Genomic DNA, 25,211 nt, shown 5'->3' on the forward strand with positions numbered 1-25,211 from the left:
TATATATGGATATATGTATCTATATGTATATTTGTGAAAAGTGTGTTTGTTCGGGGTTGGCTCCAGCCCCATAACAGTTGGTGGGCTGAAATATTGTCCCAAGGTCGACATACTAGTCTGGGGTGTACTGGCGATAGTGAAATTTGACCAACCCCTGCACCCCATTCGCCCTGCAGAGGGCGGGGTTTGCGCCTGTGCCATCAGCATAGGTGGTTTCTGGATATTGCCGATTGCTGGCTCCAGCCCCACAACATTTGGTGGGCTTACATTTTGGCCTGAGGTCAGCATACAAGTCTGGGGTATACTGGCGATAGTGAAATCTGACCAACCCTACCTATTCCCCCTGCACAGGGCAGGGTCTGGCCATGTGCTATCTGTATAGGCAATTTCAGGAGATTGACCATTTTGCAACTATTCCAAAAATAGGAAGTTAGCACACAAGATCGGTATACCAGTCTGGGGTGTACTGGTGATGGTGAAATTTGACCAACCCCACCCATTCACCCTGCACATGGATGGAGCGGGGGCCGACCCTATGCTCTAAGTATCGGTGATTTCGGTAGAGCGCCGATTTTGTAATTTCTTTTTCTCGTAAATAGGAAGTTATGACACAATAAAACATACACAAGGCTATAGCAGACCCCCACGTGTATACTCGGGCAACGCCGGGTGGCACCGCTAGTATGTATATAAAAGCAGAAAAATCTCAAGGCAACTGTTTCATCTCTTATTTTAATACCTACGGGGAATTGGTGCGTTGATGTGAATAAGCTGGCACCTCCCTTCTAACTCTGATTCCGCTGCAAGGAACATTGGCATTGAGATATGCTGCAGCATCTCAACCAGATATGCAACGATTTCTAAAATACCCCAGCCCTTCAGGAGAAGATACAATACAGGCAGACTCGCTGGATGGTTAGGAATTTAACTGCAGGCTAACACAAAGAAATTGAACGCTAATTAAAAAGTGGAGAAAACACAGAAATGGTCTTCAGATTTCTTTTTTTCTTCAGGTCAAGGTCACTTGACTGGTTACTGGGGACTGGGAACGAAAGTAGGGACCGACCGGCAGGGTCCTGTTCCTGGCAGAGTTGCTGGATGGCAGATGCTGAGCCTTCTGAGAAACTCAAAATGGAAATTAATCTTTCTGACCCTGAGTTCCAAATATGATATGATATGGCATTTAAAATGCCCCTATACACAAGTGTTTCAAGGGGCGACGAGGCAAGGGTGGGGAAACAGAGGCAAGACAGAGACAACGATCCTACTAGGCCAGGTAATATTGAGATTGCACAAGTGCAGGGGAGGGGGCAGTACAGTACATATGATAACAGTACAATAAATAATAAATAAAGACAAATAAAAGTGCAACCAGCTGCTGGCAAGTGCAACGGTAAGTGCAGACATCAGATGTCAGGTGCTGGTAGGGGGTTCTAGGGATACAGAAACAGCCCCCCGAGTGCAAGGGTTGCCGGGGGGCAGTACAGGTGTGCAACTGGCAGGGAGGGGACCTGGGCCCGAGATCAGAGGGTAGCCAGGTAATCATTGCAATTTCAGATTCAGCCAGGAGATAAGCAGGGGAGAGGTGGCGAGAAAGCGTAAGCAAAGAGGAAGGTCTTGAGGTGCTTCCGGAACCGGAGATGGTCCTTCTCAAGTTTCAGAGAGGCAGGGAGGCTGTTCCAGAGGGAGGCACCAGCAGAAGAAAGAGGTCTACCGCCAACTTGGAGAAGCGACTAACCCTGAGGGAGATGGAGACGGATAAGCGAAGAGCTCGAGAAGGAAGATATTTAGGAAGAGACAGTTGAAGGTATTGAGGTCTCAGGCCCCAAAAGGCCTTGTGGACAATGCAGAGGGTTTTGAACTTAATCCTCGCCGTCACTGGAAGCCAGTGAGAGATTTCAGTTCTGGAGAGATACGATCCCTGGGCTTGAGGCCAAGGACAAGTCTCACAGTCCTGTTTTGGATGAGTTGCAGAGGGCAGAGAGTATGCCTTAGCTGTCCCCATGTCCTGCCTCTTTGAGAATAAAGGATCCCTGTGCACATTCTCTAATCCCTTACCACAGTGGGCTCCTGGTGTATAAAGTCATTGTTTGTTGCCAGCTCAACTATTACACCTTAAGGTGATGGAGGCTTTCTGGATGCGTCCTGCACAAGGTTGTTCCAGTTTTGAGAGAGGAACTCTCGTTGTAAAAAGAGCATGGTTGCTTCTGAGCCTCTGCACCCAGTCTCATCCTCAATCGGAGAAAAGCAATTTACACATGTATTTCATTTTGTATGTAATATTAATTCTAAACCTTCCAGCCATCTCCTCTTCTGTTTTTCTATAGTCACCCAAGTGGGACTGGTATGCCCAGATGTGGGTCCTGTGCCTGCTGGGCCTAAAGACCCATGCTCCTCCTCACTGATGAGCCCCAACAAGGCTGAAACATGTCTAGGGATGCTTGTGGTCTTGTGCAGAAGGGATGTGACCTAGCAGTTCAGGCTGGACTGCCCCTTTTGGGTTGGGACCAAGCCTGATTTGCATAAGGCCTTTCCCCTTTTGTAATGGCTTGGCAGGTAAAGAACGATGGTCTGGAGGGGTGCCCAGAGCAATGCCAGAGGTTAAGATTGTTGGGTGTCCTGACCCACGTTTAAAACCTTCCAGCCATCAACTCTTTCTTTCTGTATGTACCACAGCTTCATTCTTTGGCAAGGGCCTGTGTTATATGTATAAGCATCTAACATCCAGTGTGCATGTTGGTGGTGCACACCCTCCAGGTATGACAAAACAGTGGACATACAACTGGAGTTTTCATCTATTTTTATTATGTTCCATTAAAACCCATGGCTACTTGGCATGAAAGGACCTAGCAGTCTTTCTGATTAACATCCTTCTTCCTGTGACCATTATATTTTGGTACTTGTGAGGGGTCAGTAATGCCAGGCATACAACTGCTTGTAGTCTTCTCAATACTTGACATTGTATTTTCAAAGAAAAAGTTCACATATATTACATATATCCTAACTAAGCCTACTATCAGGGAATTCCCTATCTAGTCTAGGATCTATTGGGAAATCTCCTAGCATATGGCAAACTGGCCCTCAATTTCCACCTAGAACAAGTAGAAGTAATCTTCGACAATGGTTATGTGTTAATCTTTTTTTATGTTTATGCTTTGTTTTAATTGTTCTGTGTGTTTATTGTGTTGCCTCTGAAATGTCCAAAGTCAACTTCTTCCAGAAAATAAAAATAAAGTTCCAAATCAGTTTGTGCAAAGTTCCAAAGAAACAAAAGTTCACTCAAACAAACAAAATCCACTGGCATCAGTTCCTTTTTTGGTCGTTGAAACGTTCCCCTTCCCAAGCTTCACAAAGAACACAGTACCAATGGTGATCCTGGATAACCTCTGTCCAGGATAGAAGGAAAAGTCGAGACAAAAGTACTTCTTCAACTTAAATAACAATTATTCTCTTGTAACCTCTGCAGTGTTGTGATTACAATTTGTCATAATGCTTTTTCTAAGGAGGTTGCTTTTCCTCAGCAACTGCCCTCTGCAAATGCTACTGTGAAAGCAGATTCCTTTGTTTCACAGTCTACTACCGCTTCAAGTTCATTCAACTGCAAATGTTCTGACAAAATCATAAACAACCACAGTTCCACTGTTTCTGCTGCAACTGGCTATAAAATTATATTTGGCAACTTCATACAAGACTATTTGACCACTAAGTGTTGGCAAAGCACTCTTCGCTCTACTTTATAAGAAAGGGCAGCCTTTTTGCCTTTTCATTCAGTCTTGCAGCTACTACAAAAATCTGTCTGAGCTCTTGACTGCCTTCCTCTTTCTGCTTCAACGGTCTCAGCTTCACAGAATTAGTTATTTTAACAAGCACCCAACTCCCTTCCCCAGCTTCAGATTCACGTTTCTGCTTCCAGTGGTTACCCCAAAGTTGTGATGCCACTCCTCCAGCCTTGGATAGCCATGTCACCCTTGTATCCGAGGACGTTGGGTTTATAGCAGTTTCACCAACTTCAAAACCAAGATGATCAGTTCTTACTTGTGCTCGTTTAAGCTTAAGAGGGCTTTGTCTTTTGGCTTGGGTACTGCTTGTTATTTTGGCAACATCAACAACTTCTACAATTATGAAAACATTTGCTCTGAGTGTTACAATATTCAGGTTTCCCTGCAGAAACAGATTTAGGTATATGCAATCTTCTTTTGAAGGTAGCGGGAAACAAAATATCTTAAATGTAATCTCTCTGTGATGAGATATCCTTGTAACATTTTAGGAAAGTCAACTGTGGCTTTTAAACCATTAACGGTAATGTTCCCCAACTCAATAGGAGACACGCAACCTATCCAGTAATGAATATTGGGTAACGATAGAAAAAGGGAAGATTTCTTCTTACGCAAGCACTTTGCTGAATCCTAAACAAGCGCATGCTACAATTCTTTGTCATTCAGGACTTCCCACTACTGCGAACGATTCCACTCGCTTTCCCATCTGCGCGAGTATAGACTGTGCTGGTCTCAGTTACCGGCAAGGTAAGTGATTCTGAGTAGGGAGCTTTCACTCACCAGCTCCAAAACCACGTTGGTTGCGGGCTGCTTCCACCGCCTCACTTTCTGACATCTTCCACTGTTACCAGAGGCTCTCTTGGGACTCTCACCGCTCCACAGCTCAGTTGTCTCCGATCCAACCTTGATTGGAGAGTTTCCTTCTCTCCTGCTTCCCTCGGCTTGCTTCTGTGCACAGGCCTCAGTTAAGCGCACAGCAAGTAGGCACACCTGGAAAGACTGCCAATTGCTTCCAGTCTATTCCAATGCTGCCACAGCCAAACAGGGTTTGTGAGCACAGGACCAACTCAGAGCCTGCAGGTGAAATCTGCTCTTACGTTGCTCTGGTGTCCCTTCCATGGTCACACGTCCTTTTGAACTGCCAGCCTTATGCCTTGCTTCTTCTGCTTCTGCCGACCTTCCAGATCCTGCTCCAGCTTCTCTCTGGTGCTCCCTCCTGCAGCAGACTTTTATGTCCCTCAGGTAGGTCAAGTGGCTTCAGGTGCAGGCTCTTCATTTTAATTTCCTGACCCTTCGAAAGGCTGTTAGATCTGTCAGTCTGTGTCTTTCAGCTCTACCTGCCTCTTCAGCCCTCTTCCTCGTCACAGTCCTAGAGGGATTCTGGGACATGTGGTCCTTTTTAGGTTAATTCAGTTTTCTTATTCCGTTACTGCTTTTGATAACTGTTTCACTTTGCCTGATATTGTTGGAAGAGGGATTGTGGGAATAATTTTTTAGAGACAAATGGGATATGAAGGGCTACATTTCTGTCCTCCTATCTGATGTATCTTTGGTACTGGGAGGGATATATAATTTCAGGTAGGCAAAAGATTTATTCTGAAGATGTGACCAATTTAAACTTTGTAACTTTAGGTTGCTAGTTCATTTTCTTTAAATCGCTCCTTGGAATTGGAGGACTCCATTGGTTTAGCGTGGCATCAGGAAATGAAGACCAATTCAAGACAGAAACCAAGCCATCCACCTTAAAGGGCCTCTGTACCTGTTCAACCCCTGCATAGGGAACCATCATAGAGGGGTTGACATGAGGGGAGAAGGAACAGTATTTCTAATTGGGCATTCCTTGTCCTGAAAGAGGGGTCACCCGCTGTGGGATCCCGCTTGACCCGTCCCCTATGGAGGCTATTGCATAGCGGGCTCATCTCCCTATTCCCAAAGGGGTGACTCCCCCTTGGAGAGGATGGATGAATGCCCTGCATTTGTACCAACTCTTATACCTGGCATTTAATTGGGAAGGATTAACACTGCTGCTGAGCTGAGGACCGCTTTGTACTAATATGCCTCCATTGTTTCAGTCGCAATCAACAGTGGGAACCCCTCCCTGATTCCTTATACGTTTCAAGACCAATGACCACCTGAGTGTCTGAGGATATGTGGAAAATGTCCTTTTTCAAGAATAAATGATACTGGTATTAGATTTATTTTAAAGATATTTCATTTATTTTCTCATATTACTTTAAACTTATTCAAAGATGTTTTGCCAACACATGTTTCAAGCTAAATGCTCTTCTTCAGGGCACAGCATTTGGTGATGTTAGTATCATAATCCACACATCATCTTCTACATCAGAAATGTGCTTATAACTCATTATAGGTGCCCTCAACACCCTTAATAAAACAAATAGGGATGAATAGGTGCAATTGAATTCATGTTAGCCAAATAATTTCTGTGTGTCCTGGAAATCTGCTCAGCTAAGTGCCGAAGGGCCACCAGTGCGAGTCACTCTTTTCGATCTAATTTAACTCTAGTCAGACAAATTTGCTGCAGCAAAAGGGAGAGGGGGGAACGAAGTCTAGAACAGGTAGGAGCCCCACTGCTTGCTCAGTCACCAATTTTGCCAAGGGTATCACCCAAATTGTTTACAATTGTTTGAATGAACAATTGACCGAATTTAAAGGGTCACAATTGACCTTTTCACAATTGACCGTATATATATATATATAATTATATATATATATCTGTTTGGTAATATATATTTATTTATATATATAGGGGTTTTGGGGGATTTGGCGTTAGGTGGGGGGTTTCCCCCCACATATATGTTACAATTGACCTTCACAATTCGCTCAATTGTGGAAAGGTCAATTGTAATTCGAACAGTTGTAAAACGAACAATTCGTATACAACCCTGCCAAGTACTGCTGCATCTACACTACAGTCTGACACAGTTCTTCCAATGTTCCCCATGAGGAAACTGTGTTTGAGCTTAAAAGGTCAGCTTTGAATGATAATAATGCATCCAAGATGTATCATCCCTGCTCTTATCTCTTTTTCTCTCTTGTGGGGAGAGCACTCTGAATAAATCAGTACTTTAGCAAGCCCTTTCAGCATTTGTCAGTCTAACACTTGGATGTACCGTTTTTCTGAGTGTTGCGCCTCTCTCTGCAGGCTTCCCCCCTTCTACGATGGCTGCTAGATTCCTGTTGCTCCGTGCGGGTGAGCTAGGTATGGCCGCAGTTCCATCTTTCCATCCAGAAAAAGAAAAATCTTGTTGGTACAGAAGTCATGCTATCTCTCCAACTGGTGGAGCACCTCGTGATTAGTCGAGTTTCCCACTGTGCTGTGCTTTTGTTGTCTGCTTGAATGTATCGGTGTAGCACTGGAGTGACTCCCCTCCAGCCCCCAGGGTACAAGGACTCTCATTCCTGTGTGGAACTCCCTATAAGAGGAACAATATCTGCATATGTGGGAATTCAAGAAGAAGAGATTTCCCCTAATCATGGGACTCAAAACAATCTTGATGACAGGAACAGGTGTTTGGCAATACTGGTTGTCAGGACGATGTGACAGCTGATCCTGTCCAACATGCCCCCTCTTGGTCACGGGATAAAGATGACAAGTGTTGTACTCTGTATGTTCCACCGTAAGTCTGGAAGACCACTTGGACTAGATGCCACTGAAGTAATTCAGACTTCCTTCCTGAGAGCACAGCTTGCAGGGTAATAAAACCTGTCAGGCCAAGGGCTCAGGCAAAAAGGCCGAACGCACAGCGGAGCTAGAGGGAAGAAACAAACAAGGCAAATATTACATACTGTTCGTTGATGGCAAAAACCAACCCCTCTACACCCTCCGAGACCCACAAGTTTACCTGTGCATTCATTTTTCCTGCGGAATACCTACTTGTGATAAAACACAAGACCGGATGTGGGCGAAGGTCAGATGGCGACTTAAAGAGAGTGCCAAGGATAGTGTCACTGATGTCCCAAAATCCAAGGAGTGGTGCAAACAGCAAAGCGTCCCAAAATCCCAGAAGGGATGCAAACAGCAGAGCGTCCCAAAATCCAAAACCAACCCAAGCTAAAATGTCACCAGGTGTAAGCAGTCCGCACTATTCTTCCAAGTGCAGAAAAACATCTTTCAGGAAGAAAAAGACGTGGTGTTTACTTTCTCAAACACCTGAATGCAGGGTATTTCCTTCTTTGTTCGAAGAGCAGGTAGCCAGGAGCGGATAAGGGATACGGGGTTAGGGATCAGAGAAGGAGCCGGGAGCCAGACATGAGAAGTGGAATCCCAAGACAGTCCGGTATGAGTTCCGTGGTCGAGCAGGGGAGGGCAGATCAGACGAGCGCCAAAACAGAATCAGAAACCAGGCAACGGGGTCCAAAAGGTAAGCAGAAGTCAGCAACCAGGTACACAACAAATAGGAAAACTTCTTCCGAGAAGCGCTGCTCGCGTAACACCACGGTTTAGGAGCACCGGCTTTCTGGGGGCGTGGCTAGATATAGGAAGTGGATTCGAAGGAGGCGTGGAACACATGCAAAGGAAAAAGCGTTCCAAGGGTTCCTGCCAAGCGCAAGTCCTATTGGGAGATGTAGTATTTACCGGCGATGATGCCGGCATTGATCTAATCGCCAGGACAAGCGCCACGGGCTTCTCCCATGGGCATAAGAATGCCATAGGAATCCGGGGGGCATGACAACAAGGCATAAATTAGTTTTGCGAAATTGATTAGCTGAAATTGCTAAATAGAAATAAATTGATTAGCAATCCAAACTAAATGATTACCAATTTTTAATCACTATTTTCAATGGGATGAGGAGTTAACTACAACACAGCATCAGTAAATAATCCATGGTTTCTGTGTGTGCCATTTTTATTTTATTATCAAGTTAGACTATTTTACCAGTGTTTGGCATACAAGGAAACAACCACAAACTACTTGTTCATTGAAACTGGGTAAACATTTTTTGAAAGGACTGTAGGGCTGCAATGTGTTTGAGATGTGCTTGGTGTACATCAGTTCTTTTTGGGCAAGCTGTGCTTTAACTCATCACCACCAGGACGTCTAGATGTTTCAAGACTTTTCAGTGGGAGTTTAGTGTTTCAGATCCTCTTTGGCGACAGACCCGCTGGCTGCATTTCTTGGTCTTCATTATAATGTATGAAACCCATGGGAGCCTCTGAGTATTTTATTCAGCTCCAGGCAAAGGGGAACTTCAAAAATGATATTGAAATGTGCCCCCATGAGCCGTGATCAATCCCAGATGAAGAAGTGTCACAGCTCATGGGGGACTATTTCAACATGTTTGGGGACCCCCTACTTGCCTGGAGCAGATAGAAACAGCTTGAGGAACAGTTGCATATATTATGGTCGAGACAATGGGCTTAATAGCTACAGATTATCACAAAACAGTCAGCCAGCTGGGAGCTGAAACAATAAATGTTCACGAAAAGCTATACATTTTTTGTCAGCAAGGGGCTAATGTAGAGCAACCGGGTAAAAAGGTAAAGAGGTGATAAGTACACTTTGGTATACCGCATAGACCCGTGGAGGTGATGTCTTGAAAGGCTCCAGCAAATGCAGCTTGTAACATCTCAACTTCAGGTCCCCGCTTGAGATTAACCAGTGACACCATTTCCAGACACAGAGCAAATGTGGAAAGTGGCTTTGTTTGACAAAGTGAACTTAATCGAGTATGCCTGACATTTACTAAACACTCACTAGAGTGCACCTTGCAGATAGCAGTTTGTCAACATATTTCTGACAGCAATGCCATCTCTTTGTACCGCCCTCTGGTAACTGTTCTATGCGAGTGCATTTAGAGTCCGGCACATCTTTCTATTGTTTGTAGGCCTTCAAAAGTACCATTGGGGTTAAATCGTGCCAAAAAGCCTGTGTAAAATATGGCAAACCTACATTTAAATAATGTGTATTGTTCATGTTGCTATGAGTAAAGGCCCAAGAAAGCATATCATTAGTACTCATGTCTTGTATTTTCCCACCATAGGGGCCCTGCACTGGGAATCAGCAGAGCCTGGCGCACAGCAGACTCTGGGATGCAGTGGTTGGATTTCTCCACGTCTTTGCTCACATGCAGATGAAACTGTCGCAGGTATGACCATACGCTATCAAAGAGAAGGGGAGTGGAAAAACAAGATATATTGATGTGAACATTATGACTAAACAGTCACTCCTCTTCTACCAGATTCTTGTATGTGTGAATGTGGCTCATTCAAAGTATTGCTTAGTCATCTGCTTTACTACTGACTCTTTCATACATTTTATGTTACGGGTGATAATTGGTGGGAAACATGTGCGAGTCACCGCTTAAGGATTCTGCGACTTGGAAATATCTGAGTGAATTAAAAAAGCACACCTTGTTTCACTCTCTCACAGCAGAAGGCATAAGGGAAGTCATTGCTGAAGCAGAAATGGGCCCTTAAACGCACAGTTCTTAAGGTCAATATGGTTCTATGTTGTTCCATCGGCAGTTATCTTTTCTATGCGTTTTTGCTGAATTTTCATTCTGGAAAAAACGTATCATATTAGTTTTTTATATTGGGGGGGGTCCCCCCAAATCCTACCCTCCTATTATTTACTCCCTATTCCCCAACCCCCTACTCCTTATATCCCCTTACCCACCCCCCTATATTTTTTGAATTTTCATTGAAACATTTTCAGCAAAAAACACATCAAAAAAATATACTGGCGATGTAACAACATCGTATCGGTCCAAGATATCTGAAACTCACAGAAATATGCTGCAACAGAAGCACAGTTGTGTATCCACGAACAAATGAATCAAGATTGAGTGGTTTATAGTCATAAAGTCGAATGTCATAATGTCGAAAGTCAAAATGTCTAAAAAAGAAAGTAGAAAAAAAAGTCGAATTTCTTTTTTGGTTGGTTTTGGGGGTTCCCCCCAACCCTCCTTTTTGTAATTTTTTTTGTTTTACCCCTTTCTTTTTACACCCGGAACCCAAAAAAAATAAATAAAAACAATAAAAATTCGACTTTTTTCCACATTGTTTTAGACATTTTTGTAATTTGACATTATTTTTTCGACATTATGACTGCACACCAGATTGAGTCTCTTTCCCTTCGTAACCCATATCAGCTTTCTATATGTCTTTCAAACTTCACCCTTAACATCCTATTCATGTAGTTGCATCCATATAATTGTACTCTTTTACCTCATCCCCTTGTTGAACAGCACTATGTTGCTTCAGAGCTTTATTTGCAGGATATAGAATCCATCTTTATTGAATTTTCAGTTACAAAGTGACGCATACAGTGCAATAACTGGATTGCCTTTCATCCTTTCTTTCTCAAATGTCTGTATAGCTGAGCTCCTCAGATGAACCCTATTTCTTTTGTACTGGAGGCTCGTCTAGGCTAGCCTTTGCGTTAGCGCTTAAACTTCAATATTAAATAGCACATACTGTGAGAAACAGATCAATAAAACTGCAAAAAGATTCTGAAAAACATGAGAAAGAGCAAAATAGACGACGTCGTGACGGCAAACGATAACAGTAAGTGCTAAGATAAACCTTAGGTAGAATAATTGAAGAAAACACTTTCCCGCTAACAAGTTTTGCAACCCAGGCATGTTATCTTCCCTTCTCCAGGGTTCCACCCTAAAATGGCATCCTGCAAAGCATCTGCCCCTCCTCGGTCCTGAAAATAGTATTCTTCCCCTCACAGGATACTATATAGCAAGATGGGACAGACCCCATCTCAATGATCTCCTTTAGCCTCTGCCGCCTCTTAACTATTTCTTCAGCCAAATCAGTGAAACGCCAAATTCTGTGCATTTCATATGCCAAGACTTATTTTTCCATCAGATGCAAGTATCCTATTTTCATCCCTTGCATCTGTGGGAGTCTTTTTTCCAGATCCCCTCTCGGCCTATTTGCCTTACGTTTTGCTGCATTCCTTTTCATCCGTACAATCATTTGATGTACCTGGACATGGTCCCCATTCAAATCCAAAGGCTTGGGGATCCACTACTCAACAAAACATACTGGTTCATCTTTAACTGTACTGACTGGTAGCCCAAGAACACTAGCCTGCTTCACCCTAACCTTCTTCCCATTTATTTTGTTGGCCTTCGAATACTACTTTTATTTTATAAGTTTACTTTTCCACCTTAACCGTTTAAGTCACCGTTTGTCCCTGAACGGCCCTGCATTAGTTTGTTCTAATTCTGTATCATGAATGCACTTAGTGTCCCTCATTGGGCATGTATATAAGGGGTTTGGATAATGAGAATAGAGAGTTTTTCTGTTTATATTCTTCCTCTCCCACTCCTGTTGATCTTTTGGGGCTGCGAGGGGTAGTGGACTCACATGGTTACGTGTTATGCTGCACTCACACCCCCGGATGAGATTTCTGAAACCAGCTTCATTTTGTTGGTCGCGCAACAACAGATCTCTGTTGCTGGCACTTCTTTTCCCCTGGATTGTTCCTTTTGGATTGCTCTAATCAGACTCTCAGACTCTGGCGGAACCTCAAGCCACTTGGGTGTGTCCCCCTGCTATCTTGTACTCCACAATAGGCATCAGACCTGACACAAGGACTGAGAGGACGTTGACATTTTTATATTTGTCTTTAATTTTGCATACATGACTGATTTAATTTCCTAGTTTTAGGTTTTCAGCTGCAACCAATAGATTGCACTTTTTAGCCCTTTTGCTATAACAACCGATTGTCTCTTTTACCACTTTGCCTCCCCAAGATCAGGTAATTTTTGGAAGCAAGGAGACATGGAACCGCTTATTGCACAACCTAGACACTTGTCCTATGGCTGCATGGTTTGACTGCACTTTTCCTTCCCTCTATCAGCATTAAGTGACTCCTTGGCCGCCGCACCTCTGCACTTTGGTGTTCTCTGACAGTAAAGGGCCTTAAACTTATCTTTTAGCTGTTTTTACAGTTGCATCCCTTGACCATTTTAATTCATTATTGATCACATTGATTCATTTTTTGGCACATTTGCACTTTGGTTTTCTCGTTAGAAAAAGAGCCTCAAGCTGCTTTGTTTGATGCCTTTTAGCTGCTTGAACTGTTGCATTATCTATCTGTATTGATTCATTTTTGCACATCTGCACTTTGGTGATCTCTGGAGGCAGAGAGCCTTAAACTGTTTAGTTATACATTTTCTAGATGCTCTAATTATTGTATCAGTTGATCATATTAATTCACTTTGCGCATCTACACTTTAGTGACCTACTGGTGGTAGCGAGCCTCAAATAGGCATACTCTGAAAATGTCAAAGTGAAAAGCTGAAAGTGGTGCTTCCCCTGAATGAGATACCAAAAACATGATGGGCCGCATCATTGGCACTTTTAAAGAGGTCAACATGTTTGTAGATAAAATTGAAGTGCTTTTTGATGATTGCAAAACGATGTTATTGGTTCCAAAACGTACACACAAGGTAACGCTAAAGCAGCCAATCTATTGTGGTGAACCCGAAGAACAACTCGGACTACATGTGGTCATGATTCAAGAGTCTTATTCAAATAAAAAGAAAACGTTTAACTTGCCCTATTGTTATGATGAAAGGTCCCTATCTATCAAAAGTAAAAACTAAGGGTGTTCAAGTCCAAACAAAAAGTCTCTTGTCCGAATCCTAAGTAGCTAAATGGCCCTAACACTTTAGAAAAAATACCTGACTCGGAAGAAAAAGGAGGCTTGTTCAATAGCCTCGTCTTGGACTTCTGCCTGGCCCAATTGCAGTGTACTTGTTCTCAGTCTTTGAAGTTCTTTTAGGTGGTACCAAATCCTTTTGGAAAATCCAGAACTAACTTAAGGGTTTCCCTTTCCCTCAGATAAGGAAACAGTTTTTTCATTATTTAATGTTGCAATCCTTCTGCGACAACTTGAAAATACAATTCTTTCTTTCCCACCTTCATAGCGTTGGGACTTCCAAATAGTCCATTACCTCTGTGGTAAAGCAAAGCTTTACTTTTTTTTCTTAGTATTGTGACAAATTGAGGGAATCTGTCCCTCTACCCAAGGGGGAGCCTTCCCCGTTGAGGCTAGAGAGATGAGCCCGCTTCTTAAGACCCTCCCTAGGGGTTTGGGCAAGCCAGGACCTCACTGGGAGAGACTCACCCTTATGTGACAAGGACTCACGTGTGTTTGAGGAACTCTAAGCCGTTCCCCATGGTAGCATACATGGGACTGTCTGAGCTGAAGTACAATATAAAATCCAGACACTTGGCTGAAGGACAACCTAAAATATGTTGCTGCTACCAGGAGAAGGGTTCTGTCTCTTTAAAGAGAGACATCCACTCAACTGAGACGAGTGAAATGAAAAAGGAGGACATGCAGAGCCAAGGCAAGGAAAACAGACGCATACGCAGGCAGTGGAGGCTCCCTGAACATGGCGAGAAACCTGAGGGTATTCTCACTCCTTTTCCCTCTGGATCTTCTTCTTAGAGGGCCAGGCGACGGCCATCACTGTTGAATCCAGAACCTTGGGGTAGACAAGCGAGGGGGGGGAACACCTGGGAGGAGGATCTTTGGGGATTGGGAGTGAGGATCTACGGGCGAGATGCAGTATCCCCCTTTTCCTACTGATGGCCAATCTACCCTTACCCCCCCATGACCTTTTTAGGTTGCCGTAAATCATCTTCCCTCATTTTCCCACATGTAACTACTGGTACAGAAAAGCAGTATTCCTCCCATCCCAGTAATACACCATCAAATTCTCCATCAGCCTTTATGGGGTATTTTCAATCTCATTCCGTTTCCCCCTCCCCATTTCCAATAAGTACTGGGACGAGGGAGATGTGACTGAGAGCAGTGAAGAATGACCATAGGAACAACATGGAGAGGCGAAAAAAGGCTTACTACATGCCACCATTAGGATGTCCTATTAATAGTCAGGCACGGTCAGGCACTTGACTAGAACTGTGCACACCTGACTCCACATGACTCTTCCCTACAGATTTTCAGAAAGAAAGAGCAGGGAAAGAAAAGGTGGACTGCATGTCAGGCATGTCCTGTTATTTGGAGTATTGAAGGACAGGCACACCCAGCCCTGGCCACACACCTGTAGCCCATTGGTACGACACAGGTGTATAAAAGGAGACTGCTGAGAGAGCAGATAGACCAGCAGTTGGGGGAGCAGAATGGAGGCTGTGTGGCCGAGTCCAGCAGCGGATACCTTCTCAATACCAGTCCAACTTTTGTCAGAAGCAGAGAACTAGCTGGGAATGCTGTCTGGACCAGAGAAGCCAAGGAGCAGACAGTGGCAGGAGCTGAAGGAGAACAGTGTGCTGATACGCTGGCCAGTGTCAGTGAGGTGCTGCAGCGTGGTGAGGGAGCAGTGTCTCCAAGGAGCCGTAGTGAGCCTGCCTGTATCCTGTCAGAGGCGTTCAGTGGAATGCTCATTCCCTTGGGACCTGTGCTGGCCCCAAGGGTATCTGAGGGGCAGGTGATGAGGCCCTGATCTCAACCCCGTGTATCCTGATAGTACCGCCTGTCAACGTGATGCTGCCCGGTGAGTTTCGTGAAAGTCAATGAGAGAGAAGCTCGGGAGCTTGTGTGTGACTGCAGCGGAGCGGGAGAAAGGCACAAACTGGAAAGCGGCATGGAATAAAAAGCAAGCGACAGATTCCTAAAACGTATGAAACAGAAAGCAAGTGAAAACAGTGTAAAGTGACACGAAGCAGTAAAGAGGGAGAAAATAATCCTTTTGTGAACTTAAAGTCCACTATTGTCCATAGGGAGAGGGGCATTGTGGGACTTGCAGTGAGAAGCCAAGTTTTATGAAAAAGCCAAAGGGGTCTGGGACCTGCATGTATGAGAAAAATAAGAGGTCTGTAATAAAGAAGAAGAAATACTTGAAACAATACTGGCTTCCTTTTGGCTGAGGCAATGCTTGTGTTTCAAGAAAAGGCATAAAGGTGAATAGAAGGGTGTGAGTGATCCAAAAGGAAAGGTGTAAGAGCAAAAGAAGTGGGCAACAAGCACGATTAAGAAAAGTACAGGTGCAAGGTGCACGAAAGTAAAGTGAGTCAAAGGAAGGTGCCAGGGGCCCAACAAGGTGATAGAAGAGAAAGCCAAAGTAGGTGCCAGTGGGCAAAGTGAAGCGAATGATAAAAAAAGGGTGCGGGAAGCACTTGAAGATTAAAGGATTGAAGAAAATCAAGTACAGGAAATACAGAGAGGGTGCAAAGATCAGTGGTCATGCTTGGGGAGGAGTAGAGGAACCCCGTGTTTTCGAAAGTCTCTGACTCTACCCTTTGAGAAGGTTATTTGAGAAAGGTACTGTGTATATAGATAAAAAGGTACATCCTGTTCAGTTGACGATTTGTGTTTGAAACTGAAGCAGCCTAAGCTTTGGGAAGGAAACCCTGATAGGACTAATAGAAACTACGTTGTTAAACTGAACTTGTTTTTGAAACTGAAGGGGCCTGAGCTTGAGGAAGGGGACCCAGAGACGCCTAGCTATTTTGATATTGAAGGAATTGAAGCTTGGGGAAGGGAATCCCGAGAGGTTGAAAGAGGAGCTGCTGTTATATCCGCCCTACGTCCCGCAGCGCGGTGACGTAGGGCCGCTTAATAAAAGCCCCGCCCCTGACAGTGGGAGGCAGTTCCGGGCAAACCCAGGACAGCGTGTGGGTGTCTCTTTTGTCTGCGCTACTGCCGATGCCACGCCCCAGGCCACGCGGCCTCCTGGACCGGTGCCAGCCCACGTGCGGGGCCTCCAGAGCACCGGTAGCTAACAATGGCGACGAGGAAGTGAGCGAGCAACCACGCGCTCTACATCACCTCACACGCGGACGCCCCACGGACGTCCCGCACGAATTTTTGGACACCCGGTGGGGGGCCACCGAGACCACGTGACCCCCACCCCAAAAAAAAAAAAAATGTTTTTCTCGCTCTTTCATTCCCTATCCAAAAGGGGCCGAGAATTTTTTTTTCTCTCTTCGTTTTGCTTTTCCTCCTGCATGGCGCACATGCTACAAGGCGCCCATCGGTCGGCGCACAAGTGCCAGTGGGCACATTCACTGCGAAAGAACACTCCTCAATGCAATGTGCGGACGAACTCATGAGGCAGGACAACATCAGGCCAGCACGACAGCATAATCAACAAACCGAGGGTACGTGACACCATGGCGGCTGGGTCATCAACTCCTGGACCTTCCACGCCGTCCAGGATCGCGGCAAACCTGTCGATGGCGTCGCCACCACCCCGCACGCTGGGCAGTTCGTCGACGTTGGTTCAACCCTTCGACCCATTCACCGACCCATCGTCCAGTGGACCCAGATGGCAGTTATGGCTACAAAAGTTCGAGATGGCCATGGAATGCAAGGACATCACGTCATTCAGAAAGATGAAAGCTCATCTGCTCCTCAGTGTGGGCGACGAGGTGCTAAGCATCTTCAACTCCCTGAATGTTGATGATGGCCAAGACGCGTACCTGAGTGCGAAGGACGCCTTAACGGCACATTTCCTCCCGCAACTAAATCCGGACTATGAGACTTTCATTTTTTGCACGACTATCCAGGCCACGGATGAGACTCTAGACGCCTACCACATGAGGCTGAGGAAACTGGCCATGTCGTGTGAGTTCACGAACACTGAGAGGGAGATCAGACGACAAATCATAAATGGCATACATTCGGAGAAGCTGAGGCGTCTCGTACTCAGTGAGAAAGGCATCCCTCTACAACGCATCCTGGAATTGGGTCGACAGAGGGAGCTTGCCCACTCCAGGGCCGCCAACATGGAAGCGACACTACAGAAACTGCAGCCGTCCCTCTCAACAGCGATGGTCGCCCAGATCTCCGACAGACCATTTACGAGAGGTGAAAGCGGCGGCAATCACACCCAGAACAGGTGTCAACCTCGAGTACCAGGACCCACGGAATGTGGGTGGTGTGGTGGTCAAAGACACGGAAGGCGAAACTGCCCAGCGCAAGGCACCACGTGCGGAGCGTGCGGCAGGAAGGATCACTACGCGAAAGTGTGCAGATCAGCGAACACGCCACTGCAGCCCCCACAAGGCACTCAGGATAAGGGGTCCCAGAAAAAAAAGAAGCAAGCCAGCGCAAGGAGGGTCGCAGTAGTCAACTCCTCGACGGAAGAGGCAGGGGATGATCTCTCAGCCCTACGGCAAACGGAAGGCATGGAGAGCGAAGGAAAGGGCCGAAAGGTATACCTCGTATGCGCACTGAATCAGGGGCCAGTACCGCCGAAAAGAACCGCCAGGCGACGAAAAGGCACAGTCTCCATCCAAGGCCAGTACGTACAGATGACCATTGATACGGGAGCCTCGGTAAACGTCATGCCAACCAGTGTCTTCCAAACTCTTACATCACCACCTGAGCTCAAATCTACAGACACTCGTCTATTTGCCTACGGCAGCCGGAGACCCGTGCCAGTCATCGGGAGGTTCGGCACCACGCTTGAACATGGCGAACAGAAGGTGTGGTCAAAGATATATGTCGTGAAGGCGGGGATCGAAAGCCTACTGAGCGGAGATGCGGCTGAAGACTTGGGCGTGGTCAAATGTATCTGCCACATTGACTACGCAGCCGAAGTCGAGAACTTTCTCAGGCAACACCCCAAGCTACAGAAGGGGATAGGCTGTCTCAAGGGAAAGACTATCAAACTACACATTGATCAATCAGTGCAACCACGTGCGGTGAGACACCGGAGGACACCGTTCCACATGAGGGAACAGGTAGAGAAAGAGTTAAAGTCACTGGAAGCTGCCGGAATCATTGAAGAAGTCACAGGACCAACGCCGTGGGTCTCCCCGATGGTGGTCACCAGGAAGCCGAAACAGCCCGGAAAAGTCCGGATCTGTATTGACATGCGCTTGCCCAATGCGGCCTTAAAAAGGGAACGACACATAACACCAACAATCGATGAAATCATCACCGACCTCACTGGGTCATGTGTGTTCTCGAAGGTAGACTTAAAAGCGGGGTACCACCAATTTAAGCTCCACAGAGAGTCGCGCTACATTACCACTTTCTCAACCCACCTAGGTCTGAGGAGGTACAAGCGCCTGAGTTTCGGCATCTCCTCGGCCGCGGAAGTCTTTCAACAGACCATCCAGGAGGTCATCAGAGGCATACCAGGGGTATTGAACGTGAGCGATGATATCCTAATACATGCACCTGACACCAAGGAACACATCCCGAGACTGAAGACACTCCTGGGCAGGTTGGAAGAAGCCGGACTCACAATCCATCGAGAGAAGTGCGAGTTCCTAAAATCGGAAATAACCTTCTTCGGGTACAAGTTTCACCGCACTGGCATCTCACCTGATCCCCAAAAAGTGGCGGACATCCAAGCTGCTAGTCCCCCAGCGACCCCCACCGAAGTACGCAGTTTTCTGGGAATGGCCACCTACTGTGGCAGATTCATTCGAAACCTAGCGACCCTATCTGAACCGCTACGGGAACTTACAAAGGTCAGCACCAAGCGGGTCTGGGGGCAGGAATGCCAGGAAGCTTTCGAGAGCATTAAAGACTCCCTGTCGACTGATACCAAGATGGCTTACTACGACACGGACCTACCGACAGAACTATTTGTGGATGCCAGCCCAGTAGGACTTGGAGCAATCCTGATGCAAGTCACGAAAGAGCGCGAAAAAAGACCGATCGCATATGCATCCAGGGAACTCACAGCTACGGAACAAAGGTACTCCCACATAGAGAAGGAGGCCATTGCCGTACTATGGGGGTGTCGACACTTCCACATGTACCTGTATGGGCGCAAGTTCACGGCAATCACTGACCACAAGCCCCTACTACCAATTTTCACCAGGTCATCGGCGCACCCATCAGCCAGAATCACCAAGTGGCTGCTACACCTCCAGCAATAAAGCGGTAAACATTGAGGACATTGCAACAGAAACCCTAAATGACCCCTGTTGCGACCTGGTAAAAGATGCCATCATGTCAGGCAACTGGAAGGAATTCATGACGCACACCCGCAACAGAACCGAGGGGGCTAGGGAGTTCCTGGCCGGCATGTTCACGGTTCGACAAGACCTCTCAATCACCGAAGGAGGGCTCCTGCTGAGGGGAGATCGTATCATCATACCCCCAAATTTGCAAGACAGGATGGTAGCCCTAGCGCATGAGGGACACCAGGGTCTCGCAAGAACAAAGGCCCGGGTCAGACACAGGGTGTGGTTCCCGCACATCGATGATCGGGTCGAAGGCTTAGTGAACACCTGTTTACCCTGCCAAATAACGGGTGGGCCCCGAGACCCAGAACCGATTCTGTCGGCCGAGCGCGGCCGGGCACGATGGGAAGCGATCAGTATTGATTTTTGCAAAATCAGAGAGGGTCTACATCTACTGGTGGCAATCGACGATCACTCACGCTATCCAGAGGTCGAGATACTGGAGTCCACCGCCGCGGAAGTGGTCATCCCGGTGATAGAAAAGATGTTTGCCACTCATGGTCTGCCCACAACCATTAAGAGTGACAATGGACCCCCGTTCACATGGGAAGAGTTCAAGCAATATTTACAGGAATTGGGCATCAAATACCACCACATCATGCCGAGGTGGCCACAAGCCAATGGGGACGTCGAGCGGTTTATGAGGACCATCAATAAGGTGCTCCGAGTGTCAAGGGCAAACGCCAGCCCGTGGAAGGTCGACCTATACCGCTTCCTGCAGAACTATCGGGTCACCCCACACAGCACCACGGGCATACCATCTGCTGACCTCATGTTTGGAACCATCATCAAATCGTCGATTTCCCCATCACCCAAGCAGGACCCCCGATGACGTCGACAATGCCCGCATGGAGATGAGGAGAACACGTGCCAATGCTCACATGAGTGCCAAACGAAGAGCAAGGCCGTCCGACCATCGGGTGGGGGACCAAGTCATCATGTTACGAAACCCCACGAAGTCCAAGCTAGACACCAGGTACGAGGAACTGCCATGGACTGTCAGCAACCGGCGCGGGACCATGATAACAGTGACCCGGGAGCGTCGGAAAGTGACAAAGAATGCCGCCTGGTTCAAGCCTGTGCCCTGCACTCTCTGGACGGACTGCGAGGGCCCTCAAGACGACGGCAACTTACAACAAGACAGCGAAGAGCTGGCGCAAGACCCAGAGGAAGAAGCCGCATGGGACCGCAGCTGGCAACCAGAGAGCCTGGCCGGCAGTGGGGACGCCTGCAGTGAAGGTGAGCAAAGTCACAAGCCGTGCGGGGACAGCCCCCAGGTGAAGCGGTATAGTCTGAGAGCCAACACGAGGCTGCCCGCGAGGCTGAATGACTATGTATGCTGAGCAGGCACCGTTGCCAAGCATCCCACACAAGGGGGAGCTGGTACAGTGTGAAAAGAGAACTGTGTCAGGCGTTTGAAGTTGAGTATGTTGATTGTGTTATTGTTAAGTTTATTTGAAATAAAGGAGGAATGTTATATCCGCCCTACGTCCCGCAGCGCGGTGACGTAGGGCCGCTTAATAAAAGCCCCGCCCCCGACAGTGGGAGGCAGTTCCGGGCAAACCCAGCACAGCGTGTGGGTGTCTCTTTTGTCTGCGCTACTGCCGATGCTGCGCCCCAGGCCACGCGGCCTCCTGGACCGGTGCCAGCCCCACGTGCGGGGCCTCCAGAGCACCGGTAGCTAACAGCTGCTATATTTCTTTTGTTCTGTTGAACTTGGACAAGTTGAAGCTTGGGGAAGGGAATCCTAAGGAAGTATTTGCGAATACTGCAAGGGCCCTGTTGATAAGTTCTTGAGAACAGCCCTTTTTGATTAAACTAATTTTTGTGACATTGACCAAGCTACACCTGGTGAGAATACTACCTGAAACCAACCTTGGTTTCCTATTTTCTGTTGAACCACTACTTTTCCTTTTTAAATATTTCCTAACACATTTTTGTAAAGAGTGAGGGCAAGCATAGGTTTAGACACAGAGAGATTATTGATTTGGACTTTCAGACATTGCCGGCCCTTAGAAATATCTGTTGAGGGAACCGTCCCTTTAGAGTTAGGGCCAGTTGGGTATTACACCAACCCCAGCATTCAAGTAAATAAAGGTTTTGGAACTCTAACACACGAGTCTGTGTCTCTCTTGATACCATGCCTGTCTCACAACGCATAGCACCAGAGAAAAGAGTCACTGAGGAGAGCCGCAGAGCCAGTGACTTTCAGAAGTGTTCTGACAGACAGACAGAGCACTGGAGACCCAGCGTTCTCCCACAGAAAGAGATGGGAGAGAAGGGGATACCTTTCCTGGTTGTGACATGACCACAACAAACTCAGTGAACAAGCAGCGTACCTGTAGTGATAACGGGATGCTGAACGCGAGAGGTCCAAGAGTGGCAAACTGGTGGAATCAAACAGACTGAGAGTCAGAACGAACAAGAAGAACCCAAGAGAGTGCAGACCACAGAGACGTTCCCCTGTAAGACCAGAGGTAATGGGAGAACGGGAGGACTGGGAGGCCACCAGGGAATCGTTATTCAACAAGAGAAACTTGTCCCAGTGAAATTGAATCTAAGGTTGATGAAGGTGAACTTTGATAATGTGAGAAACTGAATCATAATTGAGTCTGAGAAAGAGATCATTAATATCTTGCGACCAATACCCTGGCAAGAAGGGAAAGTATTCCTAATCCTAAAATTGAGAAATCGAGAATGGGACATATCACAATGAGAACTCTGACTTAAAGTCCAGATACATCCATAAGAGAAATGATATACAAAACCAACCACAGCAAGTATGAGGGGACAGGGGGGCGTGGCTAAGAGGGCCATGTAGGAGGACGTGATCTGGAGGAGCTCCCGAGATCCTGTAATGATCCGGGCAAAAAAGTGCGTAATGATGGGCCGACGACCGCTGAAAATACACATGTCGGTGTGTGAATGATTAGGCCACGCATGGTGAACTTCTGGATGGTGCAGGAGGAACGGCGGCAGAGGTCGGTGCGGAAAAGATAGGGAGCGCCGGAGACAAAAGACGACACAAAATGGCCGACCAATGTCCGGAACAAAGGAAGAAGCAGGCCGCACGGTGACCTAGCGAAAGGGGCGTACTGAGTGCACATTTGTCATTTGTGCAAAATACAGGTCCTCTGGGTCATGTCGAATAGAACGGTGAGGCCGAAGGCGAAACAGCCCACCTTAGACGACTTCGCTGAGACGTCCCCGGGTCAAGACAATACCAAGAGCAGGGACAAGCCGCCTGCAAGCGGCATGACGACTTCGGGCGCTAACCAAGAAGTCCTAGCTGCGATTGCAGACCTAAGGTCGGCCTGGGAATCTAAACTCGAACTAGCCATCACTGAACTGAAAACGGCACTGGACCTCAAGGTCGGAGAGGTGCAGGAGGACGTTAATCTACTACAACAGGATGTCAGGGCCTTGGCGGAGCGCACGCAGTCCCTTGAGAAGGAAGTTAGCCCGAATACTGCGGATTGCGCCTCCCATAAGGCCGAATTGCATGCCCTGATACAAAGAGTGGGCAACTAGGAGAGCAGAGCGGAGGAGGCGGAAGGACGAGCCCGACGAAACAAAATCCGTATCGTGGGCCTGCCGGAGGGATTGGAGGGCCACGATCCCACGGAATTCATTGAATCCATGCTACTGCAAGAGATACCCGGAGGAGCCCTACCCCAAGGATTTGCAGTGGAAAGGGCACATAGAGCTCTAACAAGGAGGCCGCCACCGGGGAACCCGCCTAGGCCGGTGATAGCCAAAATTATTAACTACCGAGATCGGGAGAGGATATTGGAACACTTTCGTAAGGGAGGAACGATCACACGAGGAGCGGCAAACATCACGGCCTACCCGGACTATACCCTGGTTGTGCAGCATAGCCGCATGAACTTTGGGACGGTAAAGCGGAGATTGAGAGAGGCGGGCCACAAATATATGTTACTGTATCCGGCAAAATTGAAAGTCATTCATAAACACAAAACTTTGTTTTTTGAGACCCCGGAGGATTGCATGGGATGGCTCGATGTGCAAGGATGTCCCCAGGAGTCAGAAGTTTGGATGGAGAAAGAGCACGGAAGAGATAAGCAATGCACGAAGAAGGTGCCACAAGATGGCGCGGCACGTGGGACTTGAATACAGTCGCTTGCGCAACCTTCAGTAGAGAAGGTCAGACTATTGCACTAAATGTTATAAGCACTGTAGTTAATCTTGAATTAACGGGAGCCTTACAGAGCGGTTCTCTCTACCCCACAACAATTTTAGTTAAGTGGCCATTAGGGCGACTTCACCCTACTGAGCTCTGTGCATTGTTTGGTGCTTGCAGGGCTAGATGTGGGGGTGCCTGAGTTCCGAGAATGGAGCTGAGCAGCAGTTGGGGTGTGTGATGTTGGGGAAGGGACGGGTGGGGGGAGGGGAGGGAAGTTGGGGATTTGCCGTGTACATAGTTATGGGGAGTTTGAGCTGGTATGAGAAGCTACAAGCAAAGATGGAGGGCTGTATCTGTATCACGTGGGCAAAGGGGAGTCGCTACATGGAAGGCAAGAAGACACTCATGAGCCATGGGAGACCTTAAGATCGTAACATGGAATGTCAGGGGACTTAACAGCTACTTAAAAAGAAACAAAGTCATGATGTACTTAAAAAGACAGAAGATTGATATTGCGTTGTTGCAGGAAACACATTTGACCCAGCAAAAATTGGAACTGGTGGGGAAGAAGTGGAGAGGTACTGTAGTAGGCTCTCCGTACTCTGCCTACGCCAGGGGAGTGCTGGTCTGGGTGGCACTGCACGTTCCGCTCCAATTTACACAAGAGGTGGTGGACACGGAGGGGAGGTTGGTCATATTAAAGGCTTTGGTAGAGAATAGAGAGGTGTGCATTATAAATACGTATGCCCCCAACCAAAACACTGCGACGTATTTTAGAACCCTATGTACTCATCTGGGCGCGTGTATGGGAGGAGCGGTTATCTGGGAGAGGATTTCAACTGCGTGCTCAACCCAAAGGCAGACAGATCTGATGGGAAGATTGATAGGCCCACCCCAGCGGCCAGGGTATTGCAGACATTACTAGATGACTTTGGGCTGGCGGATGTTTGGAGACTGAAACACCCTAATGAAACACAGTACTCGCACTACTCAGCTCCGCAGCACCTGCACACGAGGCTGGATTAATTTTTTGCCACTCCAGATGTGGTGATAGAGACCACCCAAATAGAATATAGAGCGAGGGTCCTGTCGGACCACTCGCCTCTGGTGCTGACCTGGCAGCGCTGCCGCCCCAGGGCACGGATACCGACATGGCGCCTCCGGGCGGAGGCGCTCCGAGACCCAGTCTTCAGGGAAGATATCAGGGATGCGATCTCACAGTACTTTGAGGTAAACACAGGCAGCGTAGATTCAGCGTGCACGCTCTGGGAGGCCTTTAAGGTGGTATTGCGGGGTGCTGCTATTGCTAAGTCAAAAGGCCTACAGGGTGGGGTCCTAACGGAACTAGAGG

At 47.2% G+C, this 25,211-nt stretch overlaps 1 protein-coding gene across 1 annotated transcript in view; it reads left to right on the forward strand.

Annotated features, from left to right (window-relative positions):
* RYR2 (ryanodine receptor 2) overlaps positions 1–25,211 on the forward strand; it is a 3,854,281-nt gene that overhangs the window by 3,267,595 nt on the left and 561,475 nt on the right. Inside the window, exon 88 of the mRNA XM_069607971.1 lies at positions 9,783–9,887. Within this exon, the coding sequence (XP_069464072.1) occupies positions 9,783–9,887 (105 nt within the window). The remainder of the gene's footprint in view (positions 1–9,782; positions 9,888–25,211) is intronic.

The sequence above is a fragment of the Ambystoma mexicanum genome, chromosome 4q, assembly GCF_040938575.1.
Source record: "Ambystoma mexicanum isolate Mex_15411 chromosome 4q, UKY_AmexF1_1, whole genome shotgun sequence".
In the NCBI taxonomy this organism is placed as follows: domain Eukaryota; kingdom Metazoa; phylum Chordata; class Amphibia; order Caudata; family Ambystomatidae; genus Ambystoma; species Ambystoma mexicanum.